General features: G+C 52.5%; 1 protein-coding gene across 1 annotated transcript in view; it reads left to right on the forward strand.

Moving 5' to 3' along the window:
• Positions 1 to 21,348, forward strand: part of LOC306772579 (myelin transcription factor 1-like protein) — a gene marked incomplete at both ends in the record, with an annotated part of 98,737 nt that overhangs the window by 67,750 nt on the left and 9,639 nt on the right. The window contains 5 exons of the mRNA XM_079262123.1: positions 56 to 336; positions 11,742 to 11,966; positions 19,035 to 19,156; positions 19,493 to 19,555; positions 20,212 to 20,280. Of these exons, the coding sequence (XP_079118249.1) occupies positions 56 to 336; positions 11,742 to 11,966; positions 19,035 to 19,156; positions 19,493 to 19,555; positions 20,212 to 20,280 (760 nt within the window). The remainder of the gene's footprint in view (positions 1 to 55; positions 337 to 11,741; positions 11,967 to 19,034; positions 19,157 to 19,492; positions 19,556 to 20,211; positions 20,281 to 21,348) is intronic.

A 21,348-nucleotide genomic window follows, 5' to 3' on the forward strand; every position in this document is an offset into this window, starting at 1 on the left:
CATAAATTAAAGGAAAAGGTTTAACTTCTGGTTTGACTTTGTTTCCGTCCTGCAGCCAAACGTTACTGTAAGAACTCCAGCTCGGCCAGCAGCACCACCAGCACCTACGCTCCCAGCAGCAGCAACAGCAGCCTGAGCTGTGGGGGGGGCGGGGGAGGCGCCGGCGGAGGCGGAGGGGGCAGCAGCGCCAGCAGCACCTGCAGCAAGAGCAGCTTTGACTACAGTCACGACATGGAGGCCGCCCACATGGCGGCGACCGCCATCCTCAACCTGTCCACACGCTGCCGGGAGATGCCCCACGGGATGGGGGGCAAGCCGCAGGACCTGTGCTCGCAGGTAGGGGGGGGGGGGTGGTGGATGTGGGAGATGGAGGCTTTCACTCTGCAGCATGACTCCGACCTCCTGCTGCAGTCACAGAGACATTCACCCACAGATTATCTCTCCCTTCATTATACTAATACTGGCAACGATAAGAAGATTCAGCTGCGTCTAACACACACACACACACACACACACACACACACGTAAGATCCAGGCTGTATCTTACACTCGGGGCTCAGCAGGGACGTTCCTTTATTTTCCGTCTGGGAATCAGATAGGAACAGGAAGAAGCGGCGTTTGACACGACGTGAGTCCACTGTGTCATTTCTGAGATAAGGTGCTTCGGTTTTATCTGAGCTGGAAGACGGAGTCCGGGGAAACGGGCTCGCAGCGGAGGGGGGGGTTGGCCTGACATCCCAGGCTGCTCGGGAAACCACCGCCAAGCTGATGGAACGGAGAGTAAAGAGAAGAGAGGAGAAACGTACTTATAAAAACAAGGAGGAGCAGAGGGAAGAAAAACAACCCAGAGCAACTTATTTCCCAGGAAAAGGGGGACAGAATGAAACTCCCGCAGCAGCAGCCAGGACTTCCTCCGGTTCCACCGCATTTTCTTCTCCGTCCTGCTCCTGCCCCGGGACCAGACGAGCAGGATGTTCTCAGGACAGCAGGCGAAGATGAGAGACTTCAGAGGATTTTTTTCTTTCATCTCAGCACCTCACCTCGTGGCTCGTGCTCTTCCTTTCCTGTCTGAATGGAGCTCCCCGTGCACACATTTATCCTCACCTCCCGCTTTTTTCACCTGTCTCTCACTCCCAACCAGTTCTTTTCTCCCTACTACGCTGAAACTCACCGGGTTTCTCATGGTTCCTGCAGTAACTGTTGATGCTTTCCACCAGATCTTGTGATGATTTGGTGAATCTCATCAAGCCAGATTTTATTCCCAGTAGAAGATAAACAACATGTCAGATGTTGAAACAGAGACGTTTCCACATCTAGGAAGCTCCATCAATGCTGGAACATCTGCTCCCATCCAGACAACGTCTCTTTCAGGGAAGACCTTGCAGGTTCCACCATGCTGGACCACATCCTGATGGTGGAACAGGAGAACTGGTCCTGCAGGACCACGCTGGACCACATCCTGATGGTGGAACAGGAGAACTGGTCCTGCAGGACCACGCTGGACCACATCCTGATGGTGGAACAGGAGAACTGGTCCAGCAGGACCACGCTGGACCACATCCTGATGGTGGAACAGGAGAACTGGTCCAGCAGGACCACGCTGGACCACATCCTGATGGTGGAACAGGAGAACTGGTCCAGCAGGACCACGCTGGACCACATCCTGATGGTGGAACAGGAGAACTGGTCCTGCAGGACCACGCTGGACCACATCCTGATGGTGGAACAGGAGAACTGGTCCTGCAGGACCACGCTGGACCACATCCTGATGGTGGAACAGGAGAACTGGTCCTGCAGGACCACGCTGGACCACATCCTGATGGTGGAACAGGAGAACTGGTCCTGCAGGACCACGCTGGACCACATCCTGATGGTGGAACAGGAGAACTGGTCCTGCAGGACCACGCTGGACCACATCCTGATGGTGGAACAGGAGAACTGGTCCTGCAGGACCACGCTGGACCACATCCTGATGGTGGAACAGGAGAACTGGTCCTGCAGGACCACGCTGGACCACATCCTGATGGTGGAACAGGAGAACTGGTCCAGCAGGACCACGCTGGACCACATCCTGATGGTGGAACAGGAGAACTGGTCCTGCAGGACCACGCTGGACCACATCCTGATGGTGGAACAGGAGAACTGGTCCTGCAGGACCACGCTGGACCACATCCTGATGGTGGAACAGGAGAACTGGTCCTGCAGGACCACGCTGGACCACATCCTGATGGTGGAACAGGAGAACTGGTCCTGCAGGACCACGCTGGACCACATCCTGATGGTGGAACAGGAGAACTGGTCCTGCAGGACCACGCTGAACCACATCCTGATGGTGGAACAGGAGAACTGGTCCAGCAGGACCACGCTGGACCACATCCTGATGGTGGAACAGGAGAACTGGTCCTGCAGGACCACGCTGGACCACATCCTGATGGTGGAACAGGAGAACTGGTCCTGCAGGACCACGCTGGACCACATCCTGATGGTGGAACAGGAGAACTGGTCCTGCAGGACCACGCTGGACCACATCCTGATGGTGGAACAGGAGAACTGGTCCTGCAGGACCACGCTGGACCACATCCTGATGGTGGAACAGGAGAACTGGTCCTGCAGGACCACGCTGAACCACATCCTGATGGTGGAACAGGAGAACTGGTCCAGCAGGACCACGCTGGACCACATCCTGATGGTGGAACAGGAGAACTGGTCCAGCAGGACCACGCTGGACCACATCCTGATGGTGGAACAGGAGAACTGGTCCAGCAGGACCACGCTGGACCACATCCTGATGGTGGAACAGGAGAACTGGTCCAGCAGGACCACGCTGGACCACATCCTGATGGTGGAACAGGAGAACTGGTCCAGCAGGACCACGCTGGACCACATCCTGATGGTGGAACAGGAGAACTGGTCCAGCAGGACCACGCTGGACCACATCCTGATGGTGGAACAGGAGAACTGGTCCAGCAGGACCACGCTGGACCACATCCTGATGGTGGAACAGGAGAACTGGTCCAGCAGGACCACGCTGAACCACATCCTGATGGTGGAACAGGAGAACTGGTCCAGCAGGACCACGCTGGACCACATCCTGATGGTGGAACAGGAGAACTGGTCCAGCAGGACCACGCTGGACCACATCCTGATGGTGGAACAGGAGAACTGGTCCAGCAGGACCACGCTGGACCACATCCTGATGGTGGAACAGGAGAACTGGTCCAGCAGGACCACGCTGGACCACATCCTGATGGTGGAACAGGAGAACTGGTCCAGCAGGACCACGCTGGACCACATCCTGATGGTGGAACAGGAGAACTGGTCCAGCAGGACCACGCTGGACCACATCCTGATGGTGGAACAGGAGAACTGGTCCAGCAGTACCACGCTCGGCCACATCCTGATGGTGGAACAGGAGAACTGGTCCAGCAGGACCACGCTCGGCCACATCCTGATGGTGGAACAGGAGAACTGGTCCAGCAGGACCACGCTGGACCACATCCTGATGGTGGAACAGGAGAACTGGTCCAGCAGGACCACGCTGGACCACATCCTGATGGTGGAACAGGAGAACTGGTCCAGCAGGACCACGCTGGACCACATCCTGATGGTGGAACAGGAGAACTGGTCCAGCAGGACCACGCTGGACCACATCCTGATGGTGGAACAGGAGAACTGGTCCAGCAGGACCACGCTGGACCACATCCTGATGGTGGAACAGGAGAACTGGTCCAGCAGGACCACGCTGGACCACATCCTGATGGTGGAACAGGAGAACTGGTCCAGCAGGACCACGCTGGACCACATCCTGATGGTGGAACAGGAGAACTGGTCCAGCAGGACCACGCTGGACCACATCCTGATGGTGGAACAGGAGAACTGGTCCAGCAGTACCACGCTCGGCCACATCCTGATGGTGGAACAGGAGAACTGGTCCAGCAGGACCACGCTCGGCCACATCCTGATGGTGGAACAGGAGAACTGGTCCAGCAGGACCACGCTGGACCACATCCTGATGGTGGAACAGGAGAACTGGTCCAGCAGGACCACGCTGGACCACATCCTGATGGTGGAACAGGAGAACTGGTCCAGCAGGACCACGCTGGACCACATCCTGATGGTGGAACAGGAGAACTGGTCCAGCAGGACCACGCTGGACCACATCCTGATGGTGGAACAGGAGAACTGGTCCAGCAGGACCACGCTCGGCCACATCCTGATGGTGGAACAGGAGAACTGGTCCAGCAGGACCACGCTGGACCACATCCTGATGGTGGAACAGGAGAACTGGTCCAGCAGGACCACGCTGGACCACATCCTGATGGTGGAACAGGAGAACTGGTCCAGCAGGACCACGCTGGACCACATCCTGATGGTGGAACAGGAGAACTGGTCCAGCAGGACCACGCTGGACCACATCCTGATGGTGGAACAGGAGAACTGGTCCAGCAGGACCACGCTGGACCACATCCTGATGGTGGAACAGGAGAACTGGTCCAGCAGGACCACGCTGGACCACATCCTGATGGTGGAACAGGAGAACTGGTCCAGCAGGACCACGCTGGACCACATCCTGATGGTGGAACAGGAGAACTGGTCCAGCAGGACCACGCTGGACCACATCCTGATGGTGGAACAGGAGAACTGGTCCAGCAGGACCACGCTGGACCACATCCTGATGGTGGAACAGGAGAACTGGTCCAGCAGGACCACGCTGAACCACATCCTGATGGTGGAACAGGAGAACTGGTCCAGCAGGACCACGCTGGACCACATCCTGATGGTGGAACAGGAGAACTGGTCCAGCAGGACCACGCTGGACCACATCCTGATGGTGGAACAGGAGAACTGGTCCAGCAGGACCACGCTGGACCACATCCTGATGGTGGAACAGGAGAACTGGTCCAGCAGGACCACGCTGGACCACATCCTGATGGTGGAACAGGAGAACTGGTCCAGCAGGACCACGCTGGACCACATCCTGATGGTGGAACAGGAGAACTGGTCCAGCAGGACCACATCCTGATGGTGGAACAGGAGAACTGGTCCAGCAGGACCACGCTGGACCACATCCTGATGGTGGAACAGGAGAACTGGTCCAGCAGGACCACGCTGAACCACATCCTGATGGTGGAACAGGAGAACTGGTCCAGCAGGACCATTCTGAACCACATCCTGATGGTGGAACAGGAGAACTGGTCCAGCAGGACCACATCCTGATGGTGGAACAGGAGAACTGGTCCAGCAGGACCACGCTGGACCACATCCTGATGGTGGAACAGGAGAACTGGTCCAGCAGGACCACATCCTGATGGTGGAACAGGAGAACTGGTCCTGCAGGACCACGCTGGACCACATCCTGATGGTGGAACAGGAGAACTGGTCCAGCAGGACCACGCTGGACCACATCCTGATGGTGGAACAGGAGAACTGGTCCAGCAGGACCACGCTGAACCACATCCTGATGGTGGAACAGGAGAACTGGTCCAGCAGGACCACGCTGGACCACATCCTGATGGTGGAACAGGAGAACTGGTCCAGCAGGACCACGCTGGACCACATCCTGATGGTGGAACAGGAGAACTGGTCCAGCAGGACCACGCTGGACCACATCCTGATGGTGGAACAGGAGAACTGGTCCAGCAGGACCACGCTGAACCACATCCTGATGGTGGAACAGGAGAACTGGTCCAGCAGGACCACGCTGGACCACATCCTGATGGTGGAACAGGAGAACTGGTCCAGCAGGACCACGCTGAACCACATCCTGATGGTGGAACAGGAGAACTGGTCCAGCAGGACCACGCTGGACCACATCCTGATGGTGGAACAGGAGAACTGGTCCAGCAGGACCACGCTGGACCACATCCTGATGGTGGAACAGGAGAACTGGTCCAGCAGGACCACGCTGGACCACATCCTGATGGTGGAACAGGAGAACTGGTCCAGCAGGACCACGCTGGACCACATCCTGATGGTGGAACAGGAGAACTGGTCCAGCAGGACCACGCTGGACCACATCCTGATGGTGGAACAGGAGAACTGGTCCAGCAGGACCACGCTGGACCACATCCTGATGGTGGAACAGGAGAACTGGTCCAGCAGGACCACGCTGGACCACATCCTGATGGTGGAACAGGAGAACTGGTCCAGCAGGACCACGCTGGACCACATCCTGATGGTGGAACAGGAGAACTGGTCCAGCAGGACCACGCTGGACCACATCCTGATGGTGGAACAGGAGAACTGGTCCAGCAGGACCACGCTGGACCACATCCTGATGGTGGAACAGGAGAACTGGTCCAGCAGGACCACGCTGGACCACATCCTGATGGTGGAACAGGAGAACTGGTCCAGCAGGACCACGCTGGACCACATCCTGATGGTGGAACAGGAGAACTGGTCCAGCAGGACCACGCTGGACCACATCCTGATGGTGGAACAGGAGAACTGGTCCAGCAGGACCACGCTGGACCACATCCTGATGGTGGAACAGGAGAACTGGTCCAGCAGGACCACGCTGGACCACATCCTGATGGTGGAACAGGAGAACTGGTCCAGCAGGACCACGCTGGACCACATCCTGATGGTGGAACAGGAGAACTGGTCCAGCAGGACCACGCTCGGCCACATCCTGATGGTGGAACAGGAGAACTGGTCCAGCAGGACCACGCTGGACCACATCCTGATGGTGGAACAGGAGAACTGGTCCAGCAGGACCACGCTGGACCACATCCTGATGGTGGAACAGGAGAACTGGTCCAGCAGGACCACGCTGGACCACATCCTGATGGTGGAACAGGAGAACTGGTCCAGCAGGACCACGCTGGACCACATCCTGATGGTGGAACAGGAGAACTGGTCCAGCAGGACCACGCTGGACCACATCCTGATGGTGGAACAGGAGAACTGGTCCAGCAGGACCACGCTGGACCACATCCTGATGGTGGAACAGGAGAACTGGTCCAGCAGGACCACGCTGAACCACATCCTGATGGTGGAACAGGAGAACTGGTCCAGCAGGACCACGCTGAACCACATCCTGATGGTGGAACAGGAGAACTGGTCCAGCAGGACCACGCTGGACCACATCCTGATGGTGGAACAGGAGAACTGGTCCAGCAGGACCACGCTGGACCACATCCTGATGGTGGAACAGGAGAACTGGTCCAGCAGGACCACGCTGAACCACATCCTGATGGTGGAACAGGAGAACTGGTCCAGCAGGACCACGCTGGACCACATCCTGATGGTGGAACAGGAGAACTGGTCCAGCAGGACCACGCTGGACCACATCCTGATGGTGGAACAGGAGAACTGGTCCAGCAGGACCACGCTGGACCACATCCTGATGGTGGAACAGGAGAACTGGTCCAGCAGGACCACGCTGGACCACATCCTGATGGTGGAACAGGAGAACTGGTCCAGTAGGACCACGCTGAACCACATCCTGATGGTGGAACAGGAGAACTGGTCCAGCAGGACCACATCCTGATGGTGGAACAGGAGAACTGGTCCTGCAGGACCACGCTGGACCACATCCTGATGGTGGAACAGGAGAACTGGTCCAGCAGCACCACGCTGGACCACATCCTGATGGTGGAACAGGAGAACTGGTCCAGCAGGACCACGCTGAACCACATCCTGATGGTGGAACAGGAGAACTGGTCCAGCAGGACCATGCTGGACCACATCCTGATGGTGGAACAGGAGAACTGGTCCAGCAGGACCACGCTGGACCACATCCTGATGGTGGAACAGGAGAACTGGTCCAGCAGGACCACGCTGGACCACATCCTGATGGTGGAACAGGAGAACTGGTCCAGCAGGACCACGCTGGACCACATCCTGATGGTGGAACAGGAGAACTGGTCCAGCAGGACCACATCCTGATGGTGGAACAGGAGAACTGGTCCAGCAGGACCACGCTGAACCACATCCTGATGGTGGAACAGGAGAACTGGTCCAGCAGGACCACGCTGGACCACATCCTGATGGTGGAACAGGAGAACTGGTCCAGCAGGACCACGCTGGACCACATCCTGATGGTGGAACAGGAGAACTGGTCCAGCAGGACCACGCTGAACCACATCCTGATGGTGGAACAGGAGAACTGGTCCAGCAGGACCACGCTGAACCACATCCTGATGGTGGAACAGGAGAACTGGTCCAGCAGGACCACGCTGGACCACATCCTGATGGTGGAACAGGAGAACTGGTCCAGCAGGACCACATCCTGATGGTGGAACAGGAGAACTGGTCCAGCAGGACCACGCTGGACCACATCCTGATGGTGGAACAGGAGAACTGGTCCAGCAGGACCACGCTGGACCACATCCTGATGGTGGAACAGGAGAACTGGTCCAGCAGGACCACGCTGGACCACATCCTGATGGTGGAACAGGAGAACTGGTCCAGCAGGACCACGCTGGACCACATCCTGATGGTGGAACAGGAGAACTGGTCCATGTTACAACCTTTTTTAGGAATGAAGATGATGTAAAAAATAATGTTTCAATGCACACATCCGCCAAACCGTTCCTGAAACCTGAAACCTGAAACCTGAGCTTAAAGTTGACAAAAGCATCGGTGAATATTCTAATATCTGTAATCATCTGGATCAGATGAACACATTCCCCTCCTGTCTGTGTGATTACACAATCATCACCAGAAGAAGAATCAGCGACGGCTGCAGGCGTAGATCCCGTGTAGTTAATATGATGGATCCACAAGCAGGAGGATGCAAATCCAACACCAGAGAACCCTGGGGAACATCTTGTGACCAGAACAATGCTGGTCTGCGTGTGCAGAGAAAACTAGGTGGTGTATTTATAACGTGAGTAATGACCGGCGAAAGTCAGCTGTGGAAGAAAGGCTCGATGTAGACCTCACCGAGGAGCTCAACCATGTTAAGTTTCAGAGTAAAACAGGAAAAGAAGATGAGCAACGGCAGATTACGACTTTATTTTTATTACAGTCTGAAACTATAACTGGAAGAAAACATGAACTCGAGTCCTACATCACGTCCAGACAAGTCATTGCAGTACGTCTGGAGTCCAACAGGGGGCAGTCATGTCCCTGATCTGCTGCACCCAGCAAACCAGTTTCCATCCAGCGCAGGTCGTCGTCTGAGTTACCTGAAGAAATGTAGGAAGTTAAGATAAACATAAACAGAATGTGTCATCATGAGCCGAAAAGAAGGTTTTATAATTTACAATGTAACCAGTATAACTCCAGTATGATGCAATCACCAGCAAACTACAGATATCTCCTCATATTTCTGTCGCAGAAATCCAGTTTAACTTTATCTGTTTGCTGCTAGTTAACAACAGTCATCTGACAGTCTGATAAACCCGACAATTAATCCTGTTTATTAAACTTTGCTTTTTATGACTCACATCCGTCCAGTTTATATAAAACGGTTCATTAAAGTCATGATGACGTCATAAAACCACCAGGTTGCATCACATGCTCTAGTCAGTCCTCCATCCTGGGCTGCATGTGGAGACAGCGGGGAGAAAAAACTCCTGCTGGACCAGAACCAGGAAGGACAGCCAAGTTCCTGGACCAGAACCAGGAAGGAAAACCTCCATCAGGACCAGAACCAGGGAGGAAAACCTCCATCAGGACCAGAACCAGGGAGGAAAACCTCCATCAGGACCAGAACCAGGGAGGAAAACCTCCATCAGGACCAGAACCAGGGAGGACAGCCAAGTTCCTGGACCAGAACCAGGAAGGAAAACCTCCATCAGGACCAGAACCAGGAAGGAAAACCTCCATCAGGACCAGAACCAGGGAGGAAAACCTCCATCAGGACCAGAACCAGGGAGGAAAACCTCCATCAGGACCAGAACCAGGGAGGACAGCCAAGTTCCTGGACCAGTTGGAGGTGGAGAGGACAGGATCAGAGTCACTTTGATGATCTTGTAGGTAGAGAGGAGGTCTGCTTCCTGAGGCCAAACTGGGAGCCAGTTCCACAGAGAGGGTCTGATGACTGAAGGTTTTTCCTCCTGTTGGATATGTTAGAACTGTGAACACACTGAGGATTATTTAGTTAATTTAGTTAATTAAGTTAATGTAGTTAATGTAGTTAACTTGTAACATCAGCTGATCAACAGACAAAGAAACCAGATTTTACAGCGACGTTGGACCCTGAACTAGACGGCGGACCGTTGGCTCATTCTAGGGACGACGTGGACCAATCAGAGAGCCTAACACACTGAGATGTTTTGACCACAGTTTTAATGTGTTCGTTCTGCGTTCCAGTTAGAAACAATCCCAGTTTCCAGTGGTTTCCAGACCATGATGTTTAGTGTACTGGTGCGGTTCCTCTTCCGGCTCTCATGACATAGAGATGTTTTAACTAACCAGCAGGCAGATCCCTGCATTTTCAGTTTGTCCCGGTCAGAAACGTGACGCCTTCCAGGCCGGACCCCTTTTTTACACCAGCCGTTGCCGTGACAACGGAGGTCAGGGGGTTACCGCAAGGCCAGATCAGGAAGGAGCGGTCTGTTGATTTGATGTGATGGGGTGGGCCACATTAACTGGGCGGTAAAACAGCTGAGGAGGAGCGGGGAGGGCGTCGGAACGAGGCTGGTCACGGCCGCGCACGGTGACGAACGAGCCGCCGGATCCGTTCTGACCTTTATCCAACACAAACTCCGGCTTTTTTTCTGCTCGTCCTCGCCGTCCTTCGCCTTGTTTTTAACTGAAAACACAGCGGAGCGACACCTGCTGAACGAAGGTTAAAGCTTCATTTATCATCCGCATCATTAATCGCAACGATTTCTTCTTCGTTATTTTTCCTCACCTTTTCTTTGGTTTGTCTACAGGCCTTGTTTTTCCACCGTTGCAGCGTTCGTGCCCAGCCTCTGATCTTATCACCGTGTGTGTTCGAGTCAGCGCGCCTTGCAGAGGTTTTGGCTTCAGACACCAGGAGAATCCACCCCTAGGGACACTGTCGGCTGGGATTAGCGTTAAAGCGGGCTTTCCTGCTCAGAAAAACAGAGGAAATGAGAGCGAGGAGAGGACACAAAAACACGCACATTCCCGCCAAAACGCCAACGTTAGCGCCGGTCGGCGAAGCAGCCAGTTTGTTCCAGAACAATCCACGGTTCTGCCTCTATTTTTGGGTTTGCAGCAGTCTCGCTGGAGCCGCTGCTGCTCATCACTGTTCCCAACCCCACCCCTAACCTTCAGCTCCTGCAACACCCCGCCCCGTGATGTCCACTCACATTAGGTTCACACACACTCACACACACTTCTGGCTGCCCAGCACAAGCCACAGAGGAATGAGAGGAAAGAGAAAGGCAGAGAGAGACGGAGAGGAGGGCTTCGCAGAGGGATGCACTCGTCCTTGAGGACTGATGACCTCCTCTTGTTCTGACCCTCTTATGAGCCGGCGTTGTTACTCTACACTGCAACTATGCTGCTGCTTCCTCTGCTTTCCTTTTCACGATCCTTCTTTCCAAATCCTGACAAAGTTCCGAGCTGAAGTGTACCTCTGTGGCATGCACCATGTTCTCACTTACTGATCCAAGGAGATGAACTGCAATTTAATCAGAAACTCTCTCTGTCTTTTATCCCTCTCTCTCCATCCCTGCCTCCTTGTGTCCTGCACACCTCCCCCCCTCCTTGTCCTCCTCCATAATCATCTGACTTTAAACACACACTCATCTCCTCCACTTTTACCTGCACACACACATATGCAACAAAAACAACAAACCTCCTCATGCACTTTCCAGAGCCCCGGTCTAGATGTTGATGAGAACGGTACGTTGGACCTGAGTTTGAGCAAGCGTCTGTGCGGTGCAGGGGACGCGGTGCTCACGCCTCTGGAGCCCATGTCCCCCCAGAGGCAAGCCGCCCTGCTGGGCTCCCGCTGCTATGGCATGGGGGACGCCGCAGACTGCTGGGACCTGCCTGTAGACTACACCAAGATCAAACACATAGACGAGGACGAGAAAGAGGTAAAGGGGGAACAACCAGAACGGCGGGGTTATTCGTGGCCAGGTTAGGAAGAAACTACCTGCAGTTTTCTCAGGAGGGAAAGCAGATTACTGCCCTCACTTAACGTCTTTAAAATCTCTTCAATCATCTCAAAAAGAAAAGCAGCATTTTAGACGGTGTGAGGTCCATTTTGTTTCAGATAAACCAATCCGGCTTCTGATGACTCTAGCAGTGCAGTCGGGTAGAACAGATAAGCAATGACGAGTGTTGCCATTGATTATGATTATAGAGGTAGTTGCAGCTTCGGTGGCTGATAGAGCGAACGGCTATGCTGTGTGTGTGTGTGTGATTATCTCCCTCCAGCCATTACCTCTGTCTCCAAGTCAAACATTTGCATTGTTTCCTACCTCTCCGTCTGACTGGGAATGGTTAGAAAGTCTGAGTAGGGGCTGTTTTCTTAGTGGAAAGTAATGAATCTGCATGTTAATTGATGTCAGCGTTGGCGTGCACGGAGTTATCCGCCCTGTTTGTGCCGTGCTCTCTGCATGCTGGCTTTCTGTTTTTACATTTCACTCTTCTCCAAAATGAATTATGCAAAGTAGCACCTTGGGAGGGAATCGGAATAGCTCGTCTCATCAAAGAACGGCTGGAAATCAATGCACCACTGCTGGGTGCGCCTGTCGGAGTGCACAGGCGCTTGCATGTACAGTACATGTGCCTGCTTTACTGTGTGAATATTCATAAGTGTGTGTGCGTGTCTGTACCTTCATCTCTGTGGGAGGTGTGTACATGCGAGTCCCATCCCTAGCCTACTTTTAGCTCTGCGTCTGTGTATGTATGCATGTGTCCATCTCCGTCCTGCTCCCCGGTAGCTCTGACTTCAGGATCATTTGGGTTGTTTTGGGCCCCTCTCTCTCTCTCTACGGGGGTTACTGTACTTACACTGTAAAGCTTGAAAGAAAGGAAAGATGATTTGCATCAACTGTTGTCGTGTCCTGGCTGCAAACACTGCAGACAAAGCGCAGCCCGACAGAAAAAAGGAAAAACACAGCCAGCAGCGCTTTGACGCCACACCACAGTGCCATCTAGTGGCGGAACGCTGTATTACTGGAAGCAACTCCCACACACACACACACACACACACATCAGAGCATGTATGTAGCCAGCATGAGGCTCAGTTTCCTCTCAGATGTTTAGTTCTTTAGCTTTTTTCTTTTCTGTAAGTCGTCTCCAGGATCATTAAGACTTTCCAGGAAGACCTCTCCATGATCATTCAAGGACTCTCCAGGAAGACCTCTCCAGGATCCTTGAAGGACTCTCCAGGAAGACCTCTCCAGGATCCTTGAAGGACTCTCCAGTAAGACCGCTCCAGGATCATTCAAGGAAGACCTCTCCAAGATCATAAGACTTTCCAGGAAGACATCTCCATGATCATTCAAGGACTCTCCAGGAAGACCTCTCCAGGATCCTTGAAGGACTCTCCAGTAAGACCGCTCCAGGATCATTCAAGGAAGACCTCTCCAAGATCATAAGACTTTCCAGGAAGACATCTCCATGATCATTCAAGGACTTTCCAGGAAGACCTCTCCAGGATCATTAAAGGACTTTCCAGGAAGACCTCTCCAGGATCATTAAAGGACTTTCCAGGAAGACCTCTCCAGGATCATTAAAGGACTTTTCAGGAAGACCTCTCCATGATCATTCAAGGACTCTCCAGGAAGACATCTCCATGATCATTCAAGGACTCTCCAGGAAGACCTCTCCAGGATCATTCAAGGACTCTCCAGGAAGACCTCTCCAGGATCATTCAAGGACTCTCCAGGAAGACCTCTCCAGGATCATTCAAGGACTCTCCAGGAAGACCTCTCCAGGATCATTCAAGGACTCTCCAGGAAGACCTCTCCAGGATCATTCAAGGACTCTCCAGGAAGACCTCTCCAGGATCATTCAAGGACTCTCCAGGAAGACCTCTCCAGGATCATTCAAGGACTCTCCAGGAAGACCTCTCCAGGATCATTCAAGGACTCTCCAGGAAGACCTCTCCAGGATCATTCAAGGACTCTCCAGGAAGACCTCTCCAGGATCATTCAAGGACTCTCCAGGAAGACCTCACCAGGATCATTCAAGGACTCTCCAGGAAGACCTCTCCAGGATCCTTGAAGGACTGTCCAGGTCTCTTCTTTGGCTTTAGTTCTGCGTCCAGACAATCCCATCCTGCTTCAGCGACGTGGAGGAGACCAGACATGTTGTTGAGTCATGTGACACACCTCGCTGTTCCCTGTCCTTAAAAATGGCTTCTTGACAGCCAAGTTTCCATGGAAACCATGGAGGCTTCGGCCAACAGTCAATGGATCTGCTGCGTCTCTCTGGTCAAAATTCCACTTCATATTGTCCCAAATTCCATTTTTCCTTCTGAATTCCGTGTTTTATTGTGTGAACTCCTTCCTCCCAGGACCTTCGATCTCATCGTGTCGCGATTCTAACGAGCTCAGTTCGAAAAAAATCCTTTTTATCTCTTCATTTTGAGATTTTAGGGGCTCTAAACACCTTTATTGGACAGTTGCTGGACAGGAAAGGGGGTCAGAGAAAGACGGGTTATGCGCACCAAGGCACCCCGGACCGGGACTCGAACCTGGGTTGGAGGTCCTGAGGAGTGGTAACCTCCTCACACGAGTGGTTTCATCCACCGCCATCCCTCCATCCGACCTGTTCTCATGTCATGTGACACACCTCAGCCTAAGACTGGCTTCTGGAACCGCCACGTTTCCATGGAGACCGTTTCTGATCAGCTGATGCATCTCCCAGCTCCTGGATGTGTTCCTGTTTCTCCAGAACGTAACTCTCCGATCCCGTTCGGGGTTTTTGTTCCGATTCCACTCGCTCCGTTTCCTCTGAAACCTTCAGGTGTCACGGTGGCTGTAGGGAAGTGGACCCAAATGCAGGAGTCGGGAAGCCAGTATGCAGAAATCAGATATCCTTTTAATCCAAGACAAGGAGAAGGCCAAAAACCAACGAATGAACCAGCAACACAAGACAAGAAGTGAGGGGTATAAATACACGGAACACAATGAGACAGGTGAAGTAATTAACAAAATGAAACCAGGTGAATTCAATAACAGGAAATCAATGAAGCTAAACGAAAACTGAGGGAACTAAACAGGAAACTACAAAATAAAACAGGAACCCAGAAAACAAAGCAAAGGGAAAAAACCCAAATCCTGACAGTACCCTCCCCACAAGGGCCGGCCACTGGACGGCCCAAAAAGTTCAGAGTCCAGAGACGGGTGGTAGGAGGGGGCCCAGAGGAGGGACCAAGGGAAAAAACAAAGTCCAGGGGCACAAGTCCAGGGGAAGAGTCCAAACGGCCCAGCTCAGGAAACAGTCTGGGGCAGCCTCGGCTCTGGAGGACGGCCGGGAGGCCCAGACGCCGGGGGCAGCCTCGGCTCTGGAGGACGGCCGGGAGGCCCAGACGCCGGGGGCAGCCTCGGCTCTGGATCCCTCACGTTGGACACCGGAGACGGGGGGAGGAGGAGCGACCTCCTCGCCGGACACCGGAGACGGGGGGAGGAGGAGCGACCTCCTCGCCGGACACCGGAGACGGGGGGAGGAGGAGCGACCTCCTCGCCGGACACCGGAGACGGGGGGAGGAGGAGCGACCTCCTCGCCGGACACCGGAGACGGGGGGAGGAGGAGCGACCTCCTCGCCGGACACCGGAGACGGGGGGAGGAGGAGCGACCTCCTCGCCGGACACCGGAGACGGGGGGAGGAGGAGCGACCTCCTCGCCGGACACCGGAGACGGGGGGAGGAGGAGCGACCTCCTCGCCGGACACCGGAGACAGGGGGAGGAGGAGCGACCTCCTCGCCGGACACCGGAGACAGGGGGAGGAGGAGCGACCTCCTCCTCGGACACAGGGGCTGGCGCTGGGGCCGGTGGAGGAGGAGCGTCCCAACCTGGGACCCCCTCGGGAACTCGGGACAGAGGAGGAGCGTCCCAACCTGGGACCCCCTCGGGAACTCGGGACAGAGGAGGAGCGTCCCAACCTGGGACCCCCTCGGGAACTCGGGACAGAGGAGGAGCGTCCCAACCTGGGACCCCCTCGGGAACTCGGGACAGAGGAGGAGCGTCCCAACCTGGGACCCCCTCGGGAACTCGGGACAGAGGAGGAGCGTCCCAACCTGGGACCCCCTCGGGAACTCGGGACAGAGGAGGAGCGTCCCGTCCTGGGACCCCCCTCGGGAACTCGGGACAGAGGAGGAGCGTCCCGTCCTGGGACCCCCTCGGGAACTCGGGACAGAGGAGGAGCGTCCCGTCCTGGGACCCCCTCGGGAACTCGGGACAGAGGAGGAGCGTCCCAACCTGGGACCCCCTCGGGAACTCGGGACAGAGGAGGAGCGTCCCAACCTGGGACCCCCTCGGGAACTCGGGACAGAGGAGGAGCATCCCGTCCTGGGACCCCCTCGGGAACATGAAGCAAGGGAGGAGCGTCCCGTCCTAGGACCCCCTCGGGAACATGGCGCAAGGGAGGAGCGTCCCGTCCTGGGACCCCCTCGGGAACATGGAGCAAGGGAGGAGCGTCCCGTCCTGGGACCCCCTCGGGAACATGGAGCAAGGGAGGAGCGTCCCGTCCTGGGACCCCCCTCGGGAACATGGAGCAAGGAAGGAGTGTCCTGTCCTGGGACCCCCTCGGGAACGTGGAGCAAGGGAGGCGGACGAGCTCTGGATGCTGGCGTGGGAGCCTGCAGCGCCGGAGACGTGGACCCGGGCGCTGGTGTGGGAGCCTGCAGCGCTGGAGACGTGGACCCGGACGCTGGCGTGGGAGCCTGCAGCGCCGGAGACGTGGACCCGGACGCTGGCGTGGGAGCCTGCAGCGCCGGAGACGTGGACCTGGACGCTGGCGTGGGAGCCTGCAGCGCCGGAGACGTGGACCCGGGCGCTGGCGTGGGAGCCTGCAGCGCCGGACGGGTTCTGGGCGCTGGCGTGGGAGCCTGCAGCGCCAGACGGGTTCTGGGCGCTGGCGTGGGAGCCTGCAGCGCCGGAGACGTGGACCGTAGAGTTGGTGGCTTGATAGCCAGTCTGGTTCCCCAGAACCGCGACCGGACTTCCCTCTCCACCAGCTCAGGAACTGGTCCAAGCCCAAGCAAAATACCCACCAGTTCGTCACATGTCATGGTCTCAGGTGGTTTCTGCTTATGGCGCCTGGAGTGTCCCTTTCTCCTCTCCTGCTGGGTCCTGGGTGGCTGGTTCATTATGTCACAGTGGCTGTAGGGAAGTGGACCCAAATGCAGGAGTCGGGAAGCCAGTATGCAGAAATCAGATATCCTTTTAATCCAAGACAAGGAGAAGGCCAAAAACCAACGAATGAACCAGCAACACAAGACAAGAAGTGAGGGGTATAAATACACGGAACACAATGAGACAGGTGAAGTAATTAACAAAATGAAACCAGGTGAATTCAATAACAGGAAATCAATGAAGCTAAACGAGAACTGAGGGAACTAAACAGGAAACTACAAAATAAAACAGGAACCCAGAAAACAAAGCAAAGGGAAAAAACCCAAATCCTGACATCAGGTTCAAAAGACTTGAAAGAAAAACGGTGAAATCTGCCAAAGTTTCTACAAGACGAGGTCAGCTCTGGAACAGCTGCAGTAAAGAAATAAAATCATGTCAATTAATAGGACAATTTAAACAAATGATAAAACATGAGATAATTAAAAGTTATGAAGCAGATAGGGTCATTTTCTGAAAACAATGTATGTTGAATTCTATGATTTATTGTGTGTATTACGACTGTATTCTGTTTAAGTTTTATTGTAACAGAATTTAAAGTGTATTACTACATTTTTCAAGCTGTAAAAATTTTACAGTGTCATTGATAAGGGCGTTTTGGACTAGATAAGCGCCCAACTTCTTCCAAAACCTTTTTTCGAACTTAAGAAGCTTATTAGGGTTCGAGCCGTACGAAGTACAGCCGGAGCTTATTGTTGTTGAAATGTTTATTATTCTCATTCTAAGCACAACTTGCTCAATTTTGACCCCCTCAGCCCCCGTGAAAAGTTGCTAAACTTGGCACACTCTCCAAGCCCGGTGAAAATAGTGATATTCTTGGGTCTGCATACACGCCAATGAAAAAATGGCTCGACGGCGCCCCCTAGAAACACCAAAAATGGCGCATAGAATGGGGTCAAAAAAGTTTAGTTTGACGTAGGATGATGAAATTCGGCACACGTCTATCATGTCAAGACGAGTAGAAAAGTCAATAAAATTCATGTTGCCATGGCAACAGGGTGTCCACCATCTTGGCGTTTATGACAATGTTTTTGTCAGTTTTTTTTTCAATTTGGGCGCACCGTATTTGAACGAACTAGTCTGAGGGGATTCATGCGATTGGCTCCAAAATGCGGCAGGAAGCGTCGTGACAAGATGGGGACCAAAAGTTATTCAAATCTCTCTGATAGGAGAAAGCGTGTTTCCGTGGCAACCCATGGAAAAAGGCATTCTCGCCATGAAGCAAGGTTTACTCATATCCTTGCAAAAATACACCCAATCAGCACCAAAATTGAAAGTACTCATATTTGGTAGATCGTTAACACATTGAAACATGTATGGGGGGGCAGAGGGTCCCAATCGTCTACTTTTACTTAGGGTTTCGAAATTCGGCACACATGTGTAACATCCAAAGACGAGCAAAAAAGTTCATTAAGCACCTGTTACCATGGCAACGGGGTGTCCAAGATCTTCGCGTTTACACCCATTATTTTCAGTGTATGTGCATTGTCTATTTCCATGACAATACTTTGGCTCTGTGGGTCCTTAACATGTTGCATTATGAGAAAGAGGATGAGGGGGGGATTTCGGCATGAGGCTCAGACCCTTTAATTTTATTTCTTCTCTTAAAAGTCCTTTTTTTAGTTTGAAATAATAATAAAAAAAAGTGCAACAGAAAACATGTCGATGAGGTTTACAACAAAGTCAGTCTCTGAGGAAAATGGAAAGAAATGAGATGCGGTTTGTGTTTCTGTGGGGTGAAGCTGAGTAAAGACTCCTAAACCCCTTTCCTTTCTGTCTGCCTTCCTTCCCCTCAGCCCGACGACCTGGATCCCTTCCACGACCTCCTGGAGGACCGCTCCTACACCACCGACGTCAACATGCCCAGCCCCAAGCCCAAGTTCGCCCAGTGCAAGGAGAGTAAGAAGGACCTGATAACGTAAGAGCAACCCACCTGCCTCGCCCCATTCACGCTCTGCTTCCCCCCTCCGCCTCATTTCCTCACCCCTCCATCCCTCCTCCCCACCCCGGTGCTGCCGGCAGTGTCCGCTGCCTTCATCACAACTCCCCTTTGTTTCGATGTTTTCTCTGAAATCACGTGGATCGTAGCGGATCTCAGGAAGCTCCATGTTGTTCACAGACAGTGAAGCTAAACTGGAAACAATGAAAACCAACAATCTGAAACGCCCCCCCTCCCCCCCTCTTTATCTGTAACATTCTGGTTTTCCTCTCCTTCCCTTTGGGCTTATAAATCTGTCTATTTTTCCGGTGGCAGATGTCCCACACCGGGGTGTGATGGAAGTGGTCACTTGACGAGCAATTTCGCCTCACATCGAAGGTGTGACTTCCTTTTCTCCTGGTGGATTCTAAGTCTATTTCTCTTTATTGTTTTCAGCTTACCTCGACTATGCTGTCAAACATCTGCAGGCAGGATGTGTCTCTTATGTGTTAGCCCTTTGACTACTAGCATGCAAGCAGCAGGAGCATCACACAGTGAAAGTAAATTAATTAAAGATTGGGTACATGCTAATTTTTCCAGCTAAACCCTGGGATAAAGTTATTTCTCAATGGGCCGTGTGTAAAGCCTTTTAAGCTGCTGTTATTCAGTCCTCCTGGCCCTTCCGTCTGCACAGTGCAGACTGAGCGTTTACCATTCAGAGACAGAAGACTTAAGCAGAAGTGCTGAGTGTTGCAGTGTGAGATGAGTCTGCAAGGATTGAATGATGTGAGATTTCCCGGGAACAAGCCCACCATCCAGCAGTTTTAGCCCCCCATGTGTGAGCTGCTCCCTCAGCTCTTATGGACGGGACACTCAGAGGGTTAACGGTTCTAATCAGCTCCCTGCACCTGCATCATGGCTTTCTTACATTCCTGGTTGATATTTTATCCATGCATGTGTTTGGAGAGCAGGCCCACTGTTTTGTGTTAGACTTCTTGCTGCTAATGACGGAGGTGTTTTTGGTGAAACTAATGTTCTGCTGGTGTATTTTTCAGTCTATCAGGTTGTCCTTTAGCCGACAAAAGCATTCGAAGTATGCTGGCCAACAATGCACAAGAGCTCAAGTAAGACATGAGATCAGCCTCTGATTTATCTGTGTTTAGTGTTTCGTTGCAAATCCATCCGCAGCTGAAAATAGTCCCCAATAAATAATTCCTTTTCTTTCTTTTGAAGAGGTTTAGGACTGAAGATTTCCACCTTTCTGCAAAACACCAGAAATTATGTCACATATTTTATTTCAGCGCGATCTAAACAAACTTTATTAACTTTTATTTATCATTTTAAAGGCGGACTATGTAAGATTTTCAATATTTTCAAAATAAATTAACTAAAAAAATAACTACAATCAGTTTTTTAAACATGTAGGTTCCAGTCTGTCCATATTTGATGGGTTATTAAATTACAAGTTTAATTAATGACAAAGACCCTTCTTAAATGTTTGCCTACCAGTAAAAAAAGTGCTTTTTGTCATTTGTCATTAATTAAACTTGTAATTTAATAACGCATCAAATATGGACAGACTGGAACCTACATGTTAAAAAAACTATCTAATTATGATTGTAGTTATTTTATTAGTTAATTTATTTAGAAAATATAGAAAATCTTACATACTCCACCTTTAAGGATAACATTTCTGTTTATTTGACCCAGAGATAAGTGTTGATGTGTAGTCGTAGTCCTTTCTTCACTGAGACGTTTTACCTGCTCAGTCCGACACACCACACGGCATCGTTATGTATGCTGTAAAATCAGAGCAGACTGGCTCCTAAAAAAGAACATTTTAGACTAAAAGTCCTCTAAACAGTTAAAAAACAGGGAGAATATTTCTGATTTCCGTTTTAAGATATTTGATTTGAGAAAAGTTGACACTTTATTCTGTTTTAATGTCTATTTATAGACATTCCTGCTTTCTTTTCTTTATATGATGTAAAAGTTTTCAGTCTGTTTTAGTTAAAGAACTGATTTTTTTCATGTAAATGTCTGACTGAGATCAGAATATGTAAAGGAAGTGATTAAATCACCCCAATATTTAGCTTGTCCTGCTTATTAATAATTTATATTTACATTTGTGAGTTTATGAGTCTAAATGTGTCTACATAGTGTTTTTTCATGATGGGCGAAGTCGGTTTGAT

Source organism: Telmatherina bonti (assembly GCF_933228915.1).
Source record: "Telmatherina bonti genome assembly, chromosome: 22".
NCBI lineage: Eukaryota > Metazoa > Chordata > Actinopteri > Atheriniformes > Telmatherinidae > Telmatherina > Telmatherina bonti.